Here is a 17,251-nt window from a genome sequence, read left to right on the forward strand (position 1 = left end):
TGTCCCTTAGCTTCTGCATATCCTGACGCATAAAAGATATATCTACCTTCACCTCCTCGATTTTAGTTGTCAGCATGGTCTGGCAAGTGGCAATCGCTTCCAAAACCTTGGATGTAGCAGGGCTCTCAGGCTCCTCCACCACAAGCGACGGGCCGGCGCCATCTTGGATCGGGGCCTCCTTCTCCAGCCTCCGGAATGCAGCTAGTTTTGCCGCAGCTTCAGAGCCTTTCTTCGGCGGAGACATGCGGAGGTCAGTGCCGCGGGTGTGCGGGAGGTGAAGGGAGGATTATCGTGCCCGGAGGGCTGCAGGATTAGCGGTAAAGGATATCGGTCCGGCGGAGCTCCTCTCACACACGTCCTCTCACATGCTGCGCCAGGCCACGCCCCCTAGAATAGTCTCTTTAATCTGACCCTTAAACTGTATTGTTTTTTTTTTTTTTATAAACAATTTATTGAAAAGAATAAAAAAAACGCACATTAACAAGTGATGGCAATATAGTACAGTCAACAGACATAAGTACAAATAACAGTGTACATCCAAAATAACCACAAACTGTATCAGGGCGCAGAGAGATGCCATCTGCGGAAGATACTAAGGAATAAACAAAGCAAAAGTGACCCAGCCTCGTACAATACATGGCCAAAAATTCAGTATATTATTGCAAATACAGAGGGCCACTGCGGCGTAGATTAACATCCCAGCCGCATGGGCCGAAACCAATGCGTTACGGGGTTCAGTGCAATCATATGGGGTATTGGGAATCAGGGGGTAAGGGAGTACTGATGAAGGGAGAGAATTCCGACCCCTCAAACATGGGAAGTGAGGATGAGGGCAGTCAGGAGGCATGAAAATGAATGTCCTGGATGGGGCACCTCCGAATCGGACACCCCCAAGGGGAACACACTGTGTCCAGGGCCGGGGGCGCACTACCCATACATGTAGATAGACCGCCCAATGCTGCACATGGGTACGGTAGGCAACAGGAGGTAGGGGAGAGGGGGGTCTCAGGGAGAGCAGGTGGGGGTGGAGGACACCGAGAGCGTCATGAGACAGTGGGGGAAGAGAGCAATAGCATAAGAAGAGGGGATAGAGGGATAGAGAGAGCACACTAGGTAGGGAGAGTAGAAGGGGGATAGAAAATGGAGAAAGGAGGAGAAGAGGAGTGCGGGCGCACTCCCCCGCAAGACGACCGGGAAGCAAGTGGGGTGTGGCGAGCTAACGACAGACTATGTATTCATCAGGCGACGGTGGTCATCCGATGCAGCAAAGTCGATCCACGGGGCCCAAATGTCATAAAATTTGGAGGGAGTGTCAAGAGCTTGAAACGTGAGATCTTCCATACGGGCGATCCTTCCAACCCTCCGCAGCCAATCAGCTACAGTGGGTGGGGAGGGAGACAGCCATAGGCATGGGATGCACATGTTGGCGGCAGAGATTAAATGGAAGACCAGAGACCTCCTGTACGTCCGCTGAGGGAGGGAGGAATGATGGAGGAGGAATTGTGCTGGGCTGAAATCCGGCGTATAAGTAGTGATACGAGTTATGAGGGCATGTATCGCCTTCCAAAAGGGCTGGATCCGCGGGCAGTCCCACCAGATATGTAGGAGAGATCCTGTATGGAGGCGGCAACGCCAGCAAAGGGAGGGGAGGTCCGCCGACATTTTATGCAAAAGTTCAGGAGTCCTGTACCAGTGTGCGAAGATTTTAAAGCCAGTCTCCTGTGTGAGGACGTTCCTGGAACCCTTGTGAATGTGAAAGAAGATTCGCTCCCAATCATCATCCGACAAAGTTTTGGCGGTGATCTCCTCCCACTTAGCCCGTAAACGGACGAGGCGAGGCGGAAGTTGCAAAGAGAGGAGGGAGTATAGTAGGGAAATAAGATGCCGTTGCGGGTCCGACGATCTGCATAGGGTCTCAAAGGGGGTGAGATCCCTAGACCAGCAGGAGACATCAGGGGTACGTAGGAAAAAGTCTCTGAGCTGCAAGTGATTGAAGAAGCGAAGCTGAAAGTCCGGGTATTTCTGTGCCCAATCATGGAGAGAGAGCAGTGAGCCCGCTTGAAAGCAGTGTTCGGCCCTGCATGGAGCGTCGGAGGCAGAACCCTGCGGGGGGATGTAGGAGAGGCCCGGAGGGAAGTCCGGATTTTGAACAAGGGGCACCATAGGGCCGAGCGAGGATGCCAGGCGCAAGGTCTTGCACAGCTTGCGAAAGATTACGATCGTGGGGTTGATGGTCGGGTGCTTGTAGCACACCGTCGGAAAGTAAGGTGTTGAGATCCAGGGCAGGTGTTGAATGGGGATGGGGGAGAAAGAGTCTTCCAATGCGACCCAAGCTTTGACATGATGATGTTTGTGCCAGTCCACCACCCTTGCCAGGTGGCAGGACCAATAGTATCTCTGAAGGTGCGGCAATCCCAGGCCACCCATCTCCTTCGGGGCAGTCAAGACGTCCCAAGACAGCCTGGGGCGTCTCGAGCGCCAGATAAAGGATGTGCATGCGGAGCGATACGAACGAAAAAACGCTGGAGGGAGCTTTAAGGGGACGGCTTGCATAGTGTAGAGAAGCCTAGGAAGAATATTCATTTTGACCACTGCAATCCTGCCGAACCAGGAGAAGGAGCCAGATTCCCATTTAGAGAGGTCTGCTTTTATAGACTGCAACAGTGGCAGGTAGTTGCGTGAGTAAAGGTCAGCAAGAGTTGAAGGGATTTGGATGCCTAGGTATGTGATAGCAGAGGGTTCCCAGCGGAAAGGGAAGTTGTCCTTGCAGAACTGTACTTTGCATGGCGGGAGGGATATATTCAGGGCCTCTGATTTCGCGTAATTAATTTTGAGGTTGGATAAGAGACGAAAGGCGTCAAGGTCCCGGAGAAGGTTAGGTAAAGAGATTGCAGGGTTCGTCAAAAACAGCAACACATCGTCGGCGAAGGCCGCTAGCTTATAGGTTTTATGGGCTATGGTTATACCGTTTATATCGGGATTAGAGTTAATGCGGCGGAGGAGGGGCTCAAGGGTAATGATGTATATCAATGGGGAAAGGGGGCAACCCTGTCGGGTCCCATTCGACACGGAGAAGGCGTCCGACAGGCCCCCGTTGACCCGTACCCTAGCCGAGGGCGACGAGTAAAGAGCCCGTATAAAGTTCAACATGCGACCAGCGATGCCCAGAGACTCCAATGCTGCAGTCATGTAGTCCCAGGCAACCCTGTCGAACGCCTTCTCCGCGCCGAGCGAGAGGAAGAATCCAGGCGTGCCAGAGGAAGTCATCCAATGGTGGATGTTGAGTGCCTTGAGAGTGTTATCCCGGGCCTCGCGGCCGGGGACAAAACCCACCTGGTCGAGCGAGATGACATCCGGAATGTGGGGTAGCAGGCGGTTCGCCAGTACCTTGGCGTAAAGTTTGATGTCAACGTTGAGGAGGGAAATTGGCCTGTAATTGGAGACCAGGGACGGGTCCTTGCCGGGTTTAGGAATGACGGTAATGTGGGCTTCCAAATAATCTGGGTGCAAAGTAGGGGAATCAGAGAAGGAGTTGAAAGCCGCAAGCATTGGGGAGGACAGGATATCCCCGAAGGTCCGGTAGTATCCCACCGTCAAGCCATCCGGGCCCGGACACTTCCCCGGTTTAAGTTGTTTGAGTGCAGAGTGCAGTTCGGGGGAGGAGATGGGCGCATCAAACTCCGCCAAGGCTTCCGGTGAAAGGGGAGGGGGGGAATATTTCTGCAAGAATGCCTTAATATGTGCTGTTCTGTCTGCAGGGGGGACTTCAGGGTCTGGGGTATCCAGGTTGTATAACGCACGGTAATACGTAAGGAACTGTTGAGCGATAGCACTGGTGGAGGTGACCTTCCCGCCACGTGGGTCCGTGATCGAGTGGATCGTCCTTGCCGCCCGTCGAGTTTGAAGCGCTCTGGCCAGAAATTTGCCCGATTTGTTACCATAGTCATAAAACAGACGTTGCTGTAAAGCGAATTTACGTTGCGTTATAAAGCCCAATTCTGTGAGGAGGTCTTGTCGGGTTTGAGTCAGTTCAGTCAGAGTGTGTGCGGCTAGAGTGAGCTTGTGCGCGCGTTCCAGGGAATGGATGCGGTTAGTGAGGGTAGCAATATGAGCCCGTCGTTCCTTGTTGCGTTTCGCAGCCATGGCAATAAAAACGCCCCTAATGGTGCACTTATGGGCCGCCCACAACGTAGCAGGGGTCACATCAGGCGTGGCGTTATGGGCAAAATACTCTCGCAGAGCAGAGGTCAGTTCCGCAATATATACCGGGTTGGTCAATAGGGAGTTGTCCAGGCGCCAGGAGCGGGAGCGACCAGGGTCGGGCTGTAGGGAGAGGGAGATGGTGATAGGGTGGTGGTCGGACAGAAACATAGGATCAATGGACGCAGAGCGCAAAGAAGAGAGGGCAGCCTGGGAAAGAAAGAGATAATCAATCCTGGAGTATTTATTATGGGGGTGCGAGAAGTACGTGAAGTCCTTGGTGTCCGGGTGCAACGTCCTCCAAGCGTCATGAAGCAGAAGGTCTCTAAGGAGAGTCTTAATTGCTCGCAAGGCGGAGTACGGTAAGGAGGAGGAGCCCGAGGAACATCCAGGAGGGGGGAGAGGGCTACGTTGAAATCCCCACCCACTACTAAAGTGCCCGCCTGAAATTCGGTCAAGCGAAGAAGCGTTGCCCGGAAAAAGGGTACGGGGCGTTTGTTTGGGGCGTAAATGTTCGCTAGCGTAAAGAGTTGACCACGTATGGTGACCTTAAGGAAAAGAAAGCGTCCCTCTTGGTCTGAGACAGAATCTTGTAGAGTCCACGGACAGTTTTTAGAGACCAGTATAGAAACTCCCTTAGACTTAGAAACGCTGGACGTTGAGTGATAAACCGTCGGGAAGGAGCGATCGTAAAAGCGGGGAGTTTTATCCGAGCGGAAATGGGTTTCTTGCAGAAACACCACGTCCGCCTTAGCCTGACGCGCATAAAGCAAAAGCTTAGATCTACGTTCGGGAACGTTCAAGCCCCTGACATTAAGGGAAAGGATTTTCAAAAGTGGTTCCGGCGCATGCATTCCGGGGGAGTGCGCCACACGCCGCTTAGAGGAGGCAGGCATGGTGGTCAGCTTAGAGGAGAGAGAAATAGGGAGGGGGAGGGGGAGAGGGCAGAGAGGAGAAAGAGCAGAGGAAGAGGAAAAGAAGGAAAGAAGGGTGCGGGGGATGAGAAGGAGAAGGAAGGTTAAGACGGGGAGGGGGCAAGGGGGAGGAAAGGCTGTGGGAACAATCCGGTGGCAGGAGGTCCTGCCTACCTGTCAAGCACGGAAACAACAATGGGGGAGGTAGTGTTTAAGTGCAATGAGTGCCGTTAAGCTGACAAATGTAGTCAACCGTAACACACTAGGGGGGTTGGATAAAACCTAACCTGGAGGGCACACGTGAGATCCTGTTTCCACACTCGGGTGGGAGAGAGAAAAAAAAAAGAAACAGGAGAAAAACGGGTAGAAACAGGAACCAACTGACTGTGTGCCCCGCCGACGGACAAAGAAAAGGGGATGCAAAAAGGGGAGAGACATTAAAGATGAACAAGATGCAAATGCCCACAGGGATAGGGGAAGGAGTCCCGTATAATCAGTGCAACAGTATAAACCTGGCATGGGGTAAACTAGAGAACCGTTGTGGTGTATAACATATACCATGAAAAGTAGCCGGTCACTCACGTGCCTCCGGGGTCACTGGTGTCACCCACCACAAGGCCAGGAGTGAGCTAGCAAAACATAACCAAAATCTGGAGGCCCCTGGATGGGGCAAGGCAGGACCACCACCCCCGATGGACGTCCGTCACCAGGGAGGGTGGGTCCCCCACAACTTACAACATTAGCATTGTAAGATCACTAAAACATAGACACATATTATGAAGTCCATCCTCCAAGCATATATCACACAAGAGAGGTCCGGTCGACTCCCCGGGGGCGGAAGGGATCCGCCCGGAACAGGCAAATCCCCCCCTGCACGACCCCGGGCAGCCCACCCGACCCCCCAAGCTAGCATTATCCAGGGAAATATCAACACATTACGATAAACATTGAATTAGGCAACATTGCTATTGTCAACAGCGCCACCACATCCCGCGGACCACCTGAATAGGGTATACCTGGCATGTCCGATAGAAACCGAAAACCCAAAATCCAAAATCCAAAAGCCAACCCTCCCCAACCCAACCCCCACCCAGTGCAAAAGTAATCCGGTCCATATAAAGCACCGCAGCAGTCGGGAAGCCTGCAAGGTCCATAACCACTAGGCTGTGGTAACCGGGGGGGCGGGGTAGTATAAGGAAGTCCAACAGAGGTAAAGCGACCATTAGTCAGCAAATAGCATGAACAGGCAGGGCACATAAAGGGTCTACGTTGCTGCGGATGCCATGAGGCGAGATCTAAGCGGCAATATGCCTGTGCCTTGGGGGGGGGGGAGGACTAGGGAGGGGGGAGGCTGACCGCCCGACCCTGGCAAGCATGGGTGGGCATACATCTGCGTTCAACGGTCAGGAGGGCAGGACAGTTAGAATACAGGGGCGCTGGACAATACATAAGCATCGAGTCAATGAGCAGTCCGAGGATGTTCATAAGGCACATCGGCTAGGCACGTGGAGTGGAGGTAGGACGGATCATAGCCAGCCAAAACATGGGACGAGGAAACAAATAAACGTGGGCTCCATGGTTAAAGGGGGAGAGTGGCCAGTCCAGTGAACTACGGGAGATCAAGGAGTGGGCAAGGGAGCATATAACGTGAAAAACAGTGATACTTGCCAGACGATCACGGGTGCCCCGACCATCAGTCACCTTGACGAGGCTTCCTTTGCTTGGGAGGTTTTGTGGGACTCGCCGCCAATGGCGGTATCTGCAGAGCTGTGAGGGGCCTGAGTGGTGAGGGTGAACGAGGACGCCTGAAACGAGAATCATGGGCCTCCATAGGTTCCTCTCTGGGCGTTGGTGCTGCTGGCGGACCCCCACGGAATGCAGCGTACCAGTTAGGGACATCAATCAGCGGGAGCCCCATGGCAGCACAGAAGTGTGGGAGTTCCTCCGGGACCCTCAGGAGAGCCGTACGGCCTTGCGCGGTGGCTGACAAGCAAAAAGGAAACTTCCATTTATATGGTATCCCCTTCAGCCTCAATGCTTCCAGCAGAGGGCGCAGATCTCTGCGGTGCTGCAAGGTTATGCTGGAGAGGTCTTGATAGATGTGAATAACAGCACCCTCATGTTCCAAATTGGCCCTGTTCCTGGCCTTTCGCAGGATCTCCTCTTTTAATTTGTAATCCACTAGGCAGCAGACCACGTCCCTGGGAGGGTCGCCATCCCTGCCCCTGGGGCGCAGTGCACGATGTATCCGCTCCATGTCTATGGGGGATTGCATGGGGCGATCAAGGAGGGTATTAAAAATACCTGTGACAGCAGGGGCGACCATGTCGGGTTCCACAGATTCGGGGAGACCACGTACCCGCAGATTGTGACGTCTACCCCGATTGTCCAAGTCCTCCATATGCCGTTGAAGCTCCCTAAGCTGCAGGGAGTGAGAATCCACCGCACGTGTGACAGACCGTAGCACTCTGTCATGCTGTGCTGTGACAGTTTCCATGCCCTGCACTCGGCCGGTCAGGCTTCTCATCTCCTCCCTCAGGTCATGGATCGCAGAGCCCAGCGTGTCCTTAATGTCGGCTGCAATCATCCGGAGGTCTGCCATCGTCACCGAGGGAGGAGGGGGGGTCGGCATAGCGGGTGGATCGGTGCCCGAGGCTGTAGCCGCAGCATAGGAGCGAGCAGGCTGCGAAGTTTGTGTGGAGGAGGGCGCCAAGCTGCCTGTGAGCGCCATGTTTGTCCCCTGGGTCCGGAACATTTCAGGGATGCTTTGGCTCAGCTGAGCCCCTGTGTCCCTCGGGGAACGTGATCGGGTGGCAGAGGAAGCCCGGGAGGTGGATCCCATCGTTGTCGGGCAGTGAAGCACCCGGGTCTCTCCAGCTTATGGATGCTGTTGTCCGTGTCGGCGGGAGCGCAGGGATCAGGCAGCCATCTCCATGCGAGGTCAGACCACGCCCCCTTAAACTGTATTGTTGGATCCCATTTATACAATTATAGCTATTGAAGAGTTTTCATCCCAGCCTTATCTTATCCTATCTTTTCTTGTTAAAAAAAAAAAAAAAACAGGTTTTAGTGTTTATTGTATTTAAATCAAGCTGTGAGATGGGTAAAGGTTATGAAGGCCTGTGTGTAACTATAGTTTATGTATTTATTTTTTTTAAATAATTTGATATTCATGTTCCTAGAACCTAAATTCACCTACTAGCCAATTAAGATTTCTTGATACTTCATTTGTATACTTATTTGTTCATATTTTTATTTAAAATGGCCATTTCTTTTTGGTTATGTAGTTTACTGTGGCTTTTAAAACAATTTCAGCACACCATAAGAAAAAAATAGAAGAGAAAATAAATATATAAAAAAATAAAGATACATAAATGAAAACAAAACGATGTTCCTGTATTCTTTGTGCAGTCAACATCTTGCACTTTAGAACTATATTGTATTTACCTTAAAGCTAGATTTGTCTGCAATAACAAAAGAATGTTTAATACCAATGCAGCAGTAATGTTCATATAGCTTGAAGCTTTTTTATTCTTAAAAAAATGTTCTACAAATGTATCTGCTGTCAGAATTCAAGTATATGAATAAAAGCATAAAGGTAAGGTAAAAAAAAAAACAAAAAACAAAACAAAATGAAAGCCTGAATTATTTCTGTTCAGAGAAGACTAATTAAATAATGGTGCACTCACCCTGACTTGACCCACAAAAGCATTCACTTCTTCTTCTTGGACTGAGAGATTTCTAGGCAAGTAAAGATCAAAGACTGGGTTGTTGTCATTCACATCCGTCACCACCACATTAACAGTTGCAGTTGATGTCTGAAAAAAAAATGTATGTTTGTTTTAATGCTTGTAGTACATATTTCACACAATTTAAAATGGATTGCTGAGATGCACTTTGTTTACATTTTTTTAATAAAGTGTCCTTTCTTTGCTATCACATCAGTGCTTGAAGCCTCTCTTGCAATAAACTACCTTAAAAAGCTGTCATACAAACTGTCATTCAAGCAAAGAACTAATGTATTTGATAGCCATTATAGAATCCTAAAACAGTGGTTTCGCAATCGACAAAGTACATGTGTATTGACTCTTGAAGCAGAAATAAGCATGGTGGGTCAACCAGTATTTTTAACAATGTACACCGGGTGCACCGTTTTCTTGTTTTACCCATTTGACAGGCCCTGATTATATAATGTATTCAGTATCTCACAAAAGTGAGTACACCCCTCGCATTTTTGTAAATATTTGATTCTATCTTTTCATGTGACAACACTGAAGAAATGGCACTTTGCTACAATGTAAAGTAGTGAGTGTGCAGCTTGTATAACGGTGTAAATTTTCTGTCCCCTCAAAATAACTCAACTCACAGCCATTACTTTCTAAACCACTGGCAACAAAAGTGAGTACACCCCTAAGTGAAAATGTCCAAATTGGGCCCAATTAGCCATTTCCCCTCCCCTGTGTCATGGGACTCAATAGTGTTACAAGGTCTCAGGTGTGAATGGGGAACAGGTGTGTTAAATTTGCTGTTATTGCTCTCACTCTCTCATACTGGTCACTGGAAGTTCAACATGGCACCTCATGGCAAAGAATTCTCTGAGGATCTGAAAAAAAGAATTGTTGCTCTACATAAAGATGACCTAGGCTATAAGAAGATTGTCAAGACCCTAAAACTGAGCTTCAGCATGGTATCCAAGACCATGCAGTGGTTTAACAGGACAGGTTCCACTCAGAACAGGCTCGCCATGGTCGACCAAAGAAGTTGAGTGCACGTGCTCAGCATCATATCCAGAGGATGTCTTTGGGAAATAGACGTATGAATGCTGCCAGCATTGCTGCAGAAGTTGAAGGGGTGGGGGGTCAGTCTGTCAGTGCTCAGACCATTTTTTTTTTGTTTTTTTTGTTGGGGGGGGGGACTTATAAATCCTCTTCTAGAAAAAGAGCCAGAACACCAGAACAGTGATAGAGAGAAAATCTTCCAATTGGGAAACTAGTTCTGGTAATCCTGGTGACACCCATCCCAGGCATGGACTGCACCTGGTCCTGAGGAAGTGACTTGTCATGAAATGCGTAGAGCACACAAAGATGCAGTCCTTTTGGTTTTATTACATACTGGATACTATTTATATTTATTTATGCTAATATGAATATTGTATATATGATTACATATTGCTGCTTACTATCCTATTTTTATGTTGTATGACATCGCTGTACCTTTTGGGCATATGGATTATCAATAATTTGTGTATAATACTTTTTTGATGGAATATTGCCTATATTTATATATCTCTTCATGTGTTTTAGACATTATTCAATAAATACTTTTTCACCCGCATATATGTTTTTATGTACTGCTGTATGTATATGAATAGATGTATGAGGTCTACACATGGCTATGCTGCATTACTATATTACTATATCGGGGTACTATTGTATGTACATGTACATGAGATCTACATACTGCTTATGAACTGGTTGCACACCTCATGTAAAGTCCCAACACCTGCCTTCCTCTTTTGCCTTTAGCGACACCTTATGTGAGACACTGAGTGATTCATTCTTAAAAAAATGCCTCTACAAGGTTAATTTAGAATTGTTACATGCAATATACTTTTAGGTTGTGCCAACAGTACAAGCAAAAGGTGTCTTCCAGTAATTATAGTTGCTCAAATATGCTCAAATATGCCTATCTTGCCTCTGTTTGATGTTTTTTTTTTTTTTTTTTGGAGGGGGAACTACAGTAGCTAAATGAAAAAAAAAAACAGCACGGGAAGCCCGCCAAATGTATAAGGAACACGCACTGTTTAAAAAAAAAGGAGAGGACACTCTTACTGCCCTAAGTTTCTAGATGTAATTACCATTGCTGCGTCCAGTTGTGCAGTGGTATGATTATATGTTACAAGCTTTTTTTTTATATGAAATTGTACTTTGATACTGTTATGTTGCCTATAGTAATCCTAGCACTGTCAGTATCTGGCCACTAGTGGCCCTCAATACCAAGTGAGGCTACTTAAGGTTGCTTACAGTGATGCTGGGTGGACTTGATACAGGAGGTAACGTCCTCCCAAAAATGTTGTTGTTGTAGCAACAGCTCACACACCCCATGAGCAGCCATCTGTTTGCATCACATGACCCCCAAGCACATTTTCCTGTGCATGTGAACCATCAGGGTACATGAGATCAAGCACAACCGTGACTGAATTAGACCCAGGACTGCTGCAATATTCACACTGTCAGCTGGAGCTCCTATCAAGGATGGTGAGAGGATTTGGGTGCACAGTGCCATGGTGGGAAGATGTGATTGATAAGCTCTGATTATTTTTTCCTTATGAGTGAATTTTATCTAGTTTTTATCATAAAATAAATGGTATTGTACCAGAGCCTGTGCATTTTTGTCTCTTGTCTGTGTGTTTACATAAGCTGAGCTGCCCTACTCTATAATAGGATGTTAAAAGTTTTATATACTGTACTTTCCTACAATAGATCTGCTGTCAACCAATCATTGGTACTACCTATTGACAGCAACCATGTGATTCTTAAGCAGTGGCTCAATGCTACCACCCACTTTTTGCCTGGTAATGGCAACCAGCAGTGGCCTACATCTTATCCACAACCAGACCAAGCTTGCAGAGGAGGTAGGTAAGTATATACAAGATAGATGTACAAGATATATAAGATATATATAAGATAATACACTCTCTTCTGACCCCCTGGTGGGAGAGAAGAATAAACCTCTGTTCTATCCCTTTCCCTCCTCCCCCTTCCTTCATATAACCACACTAAGTGACCCCACCCCTCCCTTTATGTCACCCCCTTATTAAGTCCTCTCCCACTCCCCCCTTTTCTTGGTCTGCTCACCTCCTCCACATTTTACATCCTGCGACTTTCATCTACCTATTCCCCAAATCACTACCCAAAGCAGTTGTCTTATTTCAACACATCTGACTATTTTTTTTTTTTTACCCAAACACTTTCACTCACCCCAGATGCACCTCAAAAATACTTGCATCCTACCTAGATTTTAGAAGGCCATATAATAATCCTTCTAACATAGTTCAGCAGAATATATGAACTGTTACTTGAAACCAAATAAGCTTAGAACACTAGTCTGTCTTTTAACATATACTAACGTCAGGCTTTCTACGCAAGTACCCCAAGCAGTTCCTATCCAATCCTCCCAACCTAGGGACTATCCTAACCCTCAACAAAGCTCAACTCAAATACTACTTGATGCCATCTCTCATCTTATATACAAAAGATACTCTTCTAAGATACCGTTTTATGGTGGCACTCTTTGTTGACCACTTGTTTATTAACAAATGTTTTGATCTGGCTTTGTTATATCACACCTTTTTCTACATGTACTTGTAAAACCTCAATTTGATATCAAGCTATAATTGTACCTGTACCTTTTCAAATAAAGCTATTTTGGAAAAAAAAAAGTAATGAGAGCTATGACAGTGTGATTAGGTCAGTGTGAGGTTTCAAAAAAGTTGAAGGGCAGGGAGATTTTAGGACTACTTTTAGCAGACATTTCATATTTCACTAGTGACTCCAGAGGTGATTACAGATATTTACTAAACTATGATATTTCAGTTCTACTTTTTCTGTAGGCACTGAACTTGGTTTTAAATCTCCCAAGGTTTATGACAGGTTTACTTTAACCACTTCAATACAGGGCACTTTCACCCCCTTCCTGCCCAGGCCAATTTTCAGCTTTTGGTGCTGTTGCATTTTGAATGACAATTGCGCAGACAAGCAACACTGTACCTAAACCAAATTTATGTAATTTTTTCCCACAAATAGAGCTTTCTTTTGGTAGTATTTGATCACTGCAAGTTTTTTCTTTTTTGCTAAACAAATAAAAAAAGCCAGAAAAGTAAAAAAAAAAAAAAAAAGTTTTTTTTTGTTTATGTTATAAAATTTTGTAAATAAATACGTTTTTTTTCCTGCACTGATGAGCACTTATGAGACCGCACTGACAGCCGCTGATGGGGAGGCACTGATGGGGTGGCACTAATATGCAGCACTCATGGGCACTAATAGGCGGCACTGATATGCAGCACTGATGGGCACTATGTGGCACTGATAGGTAGAAGTGATATGCAGCGTTGGTGGGCACTGATAGGTGGCACTAATGAACACTGATAGGTGGCACTGATGGGCACTGATAGGCAGCACTGATTGGCAATGATGGGCACTGGTGGGCAGCACTGATAGATGGCAATGATGGGCACTGGTGGGCGGCACTGATAGATGGCAATGATGGGCAGCACTGATGAGGAGGGCACTGACAGGCTCCCTGAGCACTGATTGGCATCCCTGGTGTCATGGGTGGGCATCCCTGGTGGCCATGGGTGGGCAATGCCTGGTGGCTCTAGTGGCATCCTCCAAGGGTCTGCACTGGTAATCAATGCTCTGATTACCAGCACAGACCCCCCCCCGTCTGGAGAGCTGCCGATTGGCTCTCCTCTACTGGCGTACGCTTATTAGGTGCGAACTGAGGAAAGCCGATCAACGGCATTTCCTATTTACTATGTGACCAGCTGTGATTGGACACAGCTGCTCATATGGTAAAGAGCCAACGTCATAGGCTCTTTGCCGGGATAAGAGATGCGGTGTGTCAGAGTCATATGACGCCCAGCCAGGATAGAGCAACCACTTTGTGGCCGTTATTTTGCTATATGACAGATGGGAAGTGGTTAAATTATCTGGCTGAATATGTTCTTTGAGAATACCATAGTTTTAAATGAAAAAAAAAAACTGTAAATGACTGTAATTATGGACTGGTAAATGGGGTGTCAATCAATCGCCAAGAAAAAAAAATGAGAAAAACATATCTTATGTCATATAATATAAGACAGGGACCCTCAAACTACGGCCCTCCAGCTGTTGCGGAACTACACATCCCATGAGGCATTGTAAAACTCTGACATTCACAGACATGACTAGGCATGATGGGAATTGTAGTTCCTGAACAACTGGAGGGCCATAGTATGAGGACCCCTGATATAAGAGATAAATGATCTATTCTAGACCCTTTTAAAAGCAACCATTTTGTCATTGTCTGTTATGCAATGGTTGTTTTAATGATTGTATTAAAAACATTTAGGCAACTATATTGCCGTAAACATTTTTCTTTCTTAGTGCTGCACTCATAATTTAGTTATAGCTTAAGAAGGTGCAAGTATTCGGCTCAATTGTGCTGAAATGTTGCAGCACTCTGTGAAATCAGTCTGCATTTGTGCAAAATATATTCAGATTTTCTTTTCTATTTCAAATGAATTAAGACTTAAAAATGGCATGACATACTTGAACAGTTTTTAGCTTCCAGTGATATACCATGACATGTGCAAAATGCGGTGCCTAAAAAAATGTGCAGTGTAATTGGAAATTTGCTGTAAGCAGTCAGGCAAGTCCACAGGGAACAGGCAAGAACTCCAAGGTTTCAAAAGTAATAAGAACCTTTGAGATTTCAAAGCAGACTACTGATCCTTGTTGCATACATTTTTTTCTAGGCTTCTACAATTAATAAAGGTGTCATCCAGTCATAAATTGGAATATAACTTTTAGAGTTCTGTCTGAAACTAGTATGAAATAAAAAAAAAGATGAATAGACTGTAAAAAAAAAATTAAAAATAATAATGAACTACTTTTTGATGTGCTCTGCAAAAATTGACTCTTTAACAAAGCAGCAACGAGAAGTGACATTTGAATAACACACATTTTCAAAGATGGTTGCTATCTATAAAATGCACACATTTTTAATAAATGAGTACTAATCTGAAAAATTGGTTTAAAAATTCTACATGGGATAACCCCTTGACCTCTGAAAGGTTATACCCCTTTCATGGCTAGGGAATTTTTTGCTATTCAGCACTGTGCTACTTTCACTGGCATTTGTTCGGCCATTAAACTTTGTACCCAAATTAAATTGATACTTTTGGTGGTATTTAATTGCCACAGTTTTTTTTTTTTTTTTTTTGCTATATAAATGAAATATGAATGAAAAATGAATACAAAACATGTGAAAAAAAACATGATTTTCTTAGTTTCTGTTTTTGCAAACAAATAACTTTCTTCATAGGTTTGGACCAAAATGTAGTCTGGTATATTTCTTTGTTAAAATAACCCAGATCAGTGTATATAATTTAGTCTTTGTGAAAGTTATAGAGTCTGCAAACTATGGTATATATAACAGAAAACTTCCAATCAAATACTTACAGTAATTTTTATTTTCCTGATGGACTTCACGGCAGCATACGTATGGGTTAACCCCACCTCCACTTCTCCCCTATAGGACCCCGATCCCATAAATCTTTCCTCTGAGCCAGAGGCCACGTTCTGTAACTAGCCTACTCATGACTCTGGGAGGGAACTCCTGCTGCCATAGAGTCCTTAAGGAAAGGAAAATTATGTTAAGTATTTGATAGGAAATTTTCAGTTTTCCTGACAGACTCCATGGCAGCATACATATGGGAAATAACTAGCCGTACACACCGGTTCAATTCCTAGGAACCAAAGGAAGGCACTGCTGAGAGGCAAACTCAGAATTCTCTGTTTACTAGACATGCACTTTAACCAACTAAACCACAGCATGACCTTTCCCAATTCCAAACGTCTAGAGGACACAAGTTAGTACTCCAAAGGTTAGTAGAACAATTTCTTGGTTCCCATAAAAGAGTGATGTATCCTTAGTAATTTAGTCAAGCACAGGTAAACGCACTACTCTAACTGGAAGAGCATTAAGAAAAGTTCTCCATAACCAGTGAATCAATCTCTGAGGCTTTTATGCCGACGTGATAGCCAGGAGAAAGGTGAACATGACAGAGAGGAATTTAACGGAGGCAGCCCTAGAACATTCTGCTCCAATTCCCAAGAGGAAGTTGAGAACAAGAGGGAGATTCCATTTGGAAAACCTCTGCTTACTCTGAGGTCTGAACCTAGTTGCTCCCTTGAAGAATTGTTGGATAGGAAAAGATGCCTAGACCTGGAAACATCTGTAAAGGCCGATAAAGCTGGCACTTGTACTCTGAAGGAGCTGACTGATAGAGCCAGATTCAAATCCGACTGGAGGAAGCCCACAATATTTAGAACTTCTAAATCAGTACATGATCGGTCAGCAGCAGACATGTATTGCATAGACTTTGACCAGATTCTCCCGCAAACGTTGTTTGTGTTCACTCTCCTAGCATTCAATAGACAGATAGATGACTCTGTGGGAGCAGCCAGGACCTCCAATCTCAAGAACCAGACGGTTAGAAGTCACCATCCCCTTTTCCAGCCACCTGGGCTTAGTATGGCTCACACAAAGACTTGCCCTCTGGGACCTAAGTCTTGCATTCCCAGCAGTCTCCCTCCTTGGAGCTGCTGACATAGCGATGGATGTGGTGCCTAAAAGAGGATTCAGAGCTTCTGCTATGAAGGCTGGACCTTGACAGTGACCAATGACGACTAAGTCTGGAAGAATGTTGATGTAGTGACCTATTGATGTCTTTATCATCTCGTGCCGTGTATTGTCATTCTGAACTAAAAGAACTTTAAAACCTAAAAAGAAAACAAAATGGGGGGGGGGGGGGTTAAAACCCAAAATAGGTGGCCAGGCAAATGAGGAAAGTTAAGAGTAAACACACCCTCTCAGCCCCACTACACAAGGGCTAGCCACAAGGGGGCGGGGGGCAGTGATACATCCATAGTGTCGAAACTGCACAGGCAGCCAACCTGCACAGGTGATAAAACCATCAGGATCACACACAGCCAATGCTTCACAGGTTGCCACTGGAGTCCTCTTTCACTCCTCCATCACGGAGCTGGTGTTAGAGACCTTGCGCTTCTCCACCTTCCATTTGAGGATGCCCCACAGATGCTCAATAGGGTTTAGATCTGCAGACATGCTTGGCAAGTCCATTACCTTTACCCTCAGCTTCTTTAGCAAGGCAGCGGGCATCTTGGGGGTGTGTTTGGGGTCATTATCATGTTGGAATACTGGCCTGCGGCTCAGTCTCCGAAGGGAGGGGATCATGCTCTGCTTCAGTATGTCAAAGTACATGTTGGCATTCATGGTTCCCTCAATGAACTGTAGCTCTCCAGTGCCAGCAGCACTCATGCAGTCCCAGGCCATAACACTCCCACCACCAT

At 46.3% G+C, this 17,251-nt stretch overlaps 1 protein-coding gene across 1 annotated transcript in view; it reads right to left on the minus strand.

Annotated features, from left to right (window-relative positions):
* The window catches only part of PCDH15 (protocadherin related 15), a 1,730,880-nt gene that overhangs the window by 524,710 nt on the left and 1,188,919 nt on the right, over positions 1-17,251 (minus strand). Inside the window, exon 19 of the mRNA XM_082269384.1 lies at positions 8,804-8,932. Within this exon, the coding sequence (XP_082125510.1) occupies positions 8,804-8,932 (129 nt within the window). The remainder of the gene's footprint in view (positions 1-8,803; positions 8,933-17,251) is intronic.

Source organism: Pelophylax lessonae (genome assembly GCF_965119305.1).
Source record: "Pelophylax lessonae genome assembly, chromosome: 9".
In the NCBI taxonomy this organism is placed as follows: domain Eukaryota; kingdom Metazoa; phylum Chordata; class Amphibia; order Anura; family Ranidae; genus Pelophylax; species Pelophylax lessonae.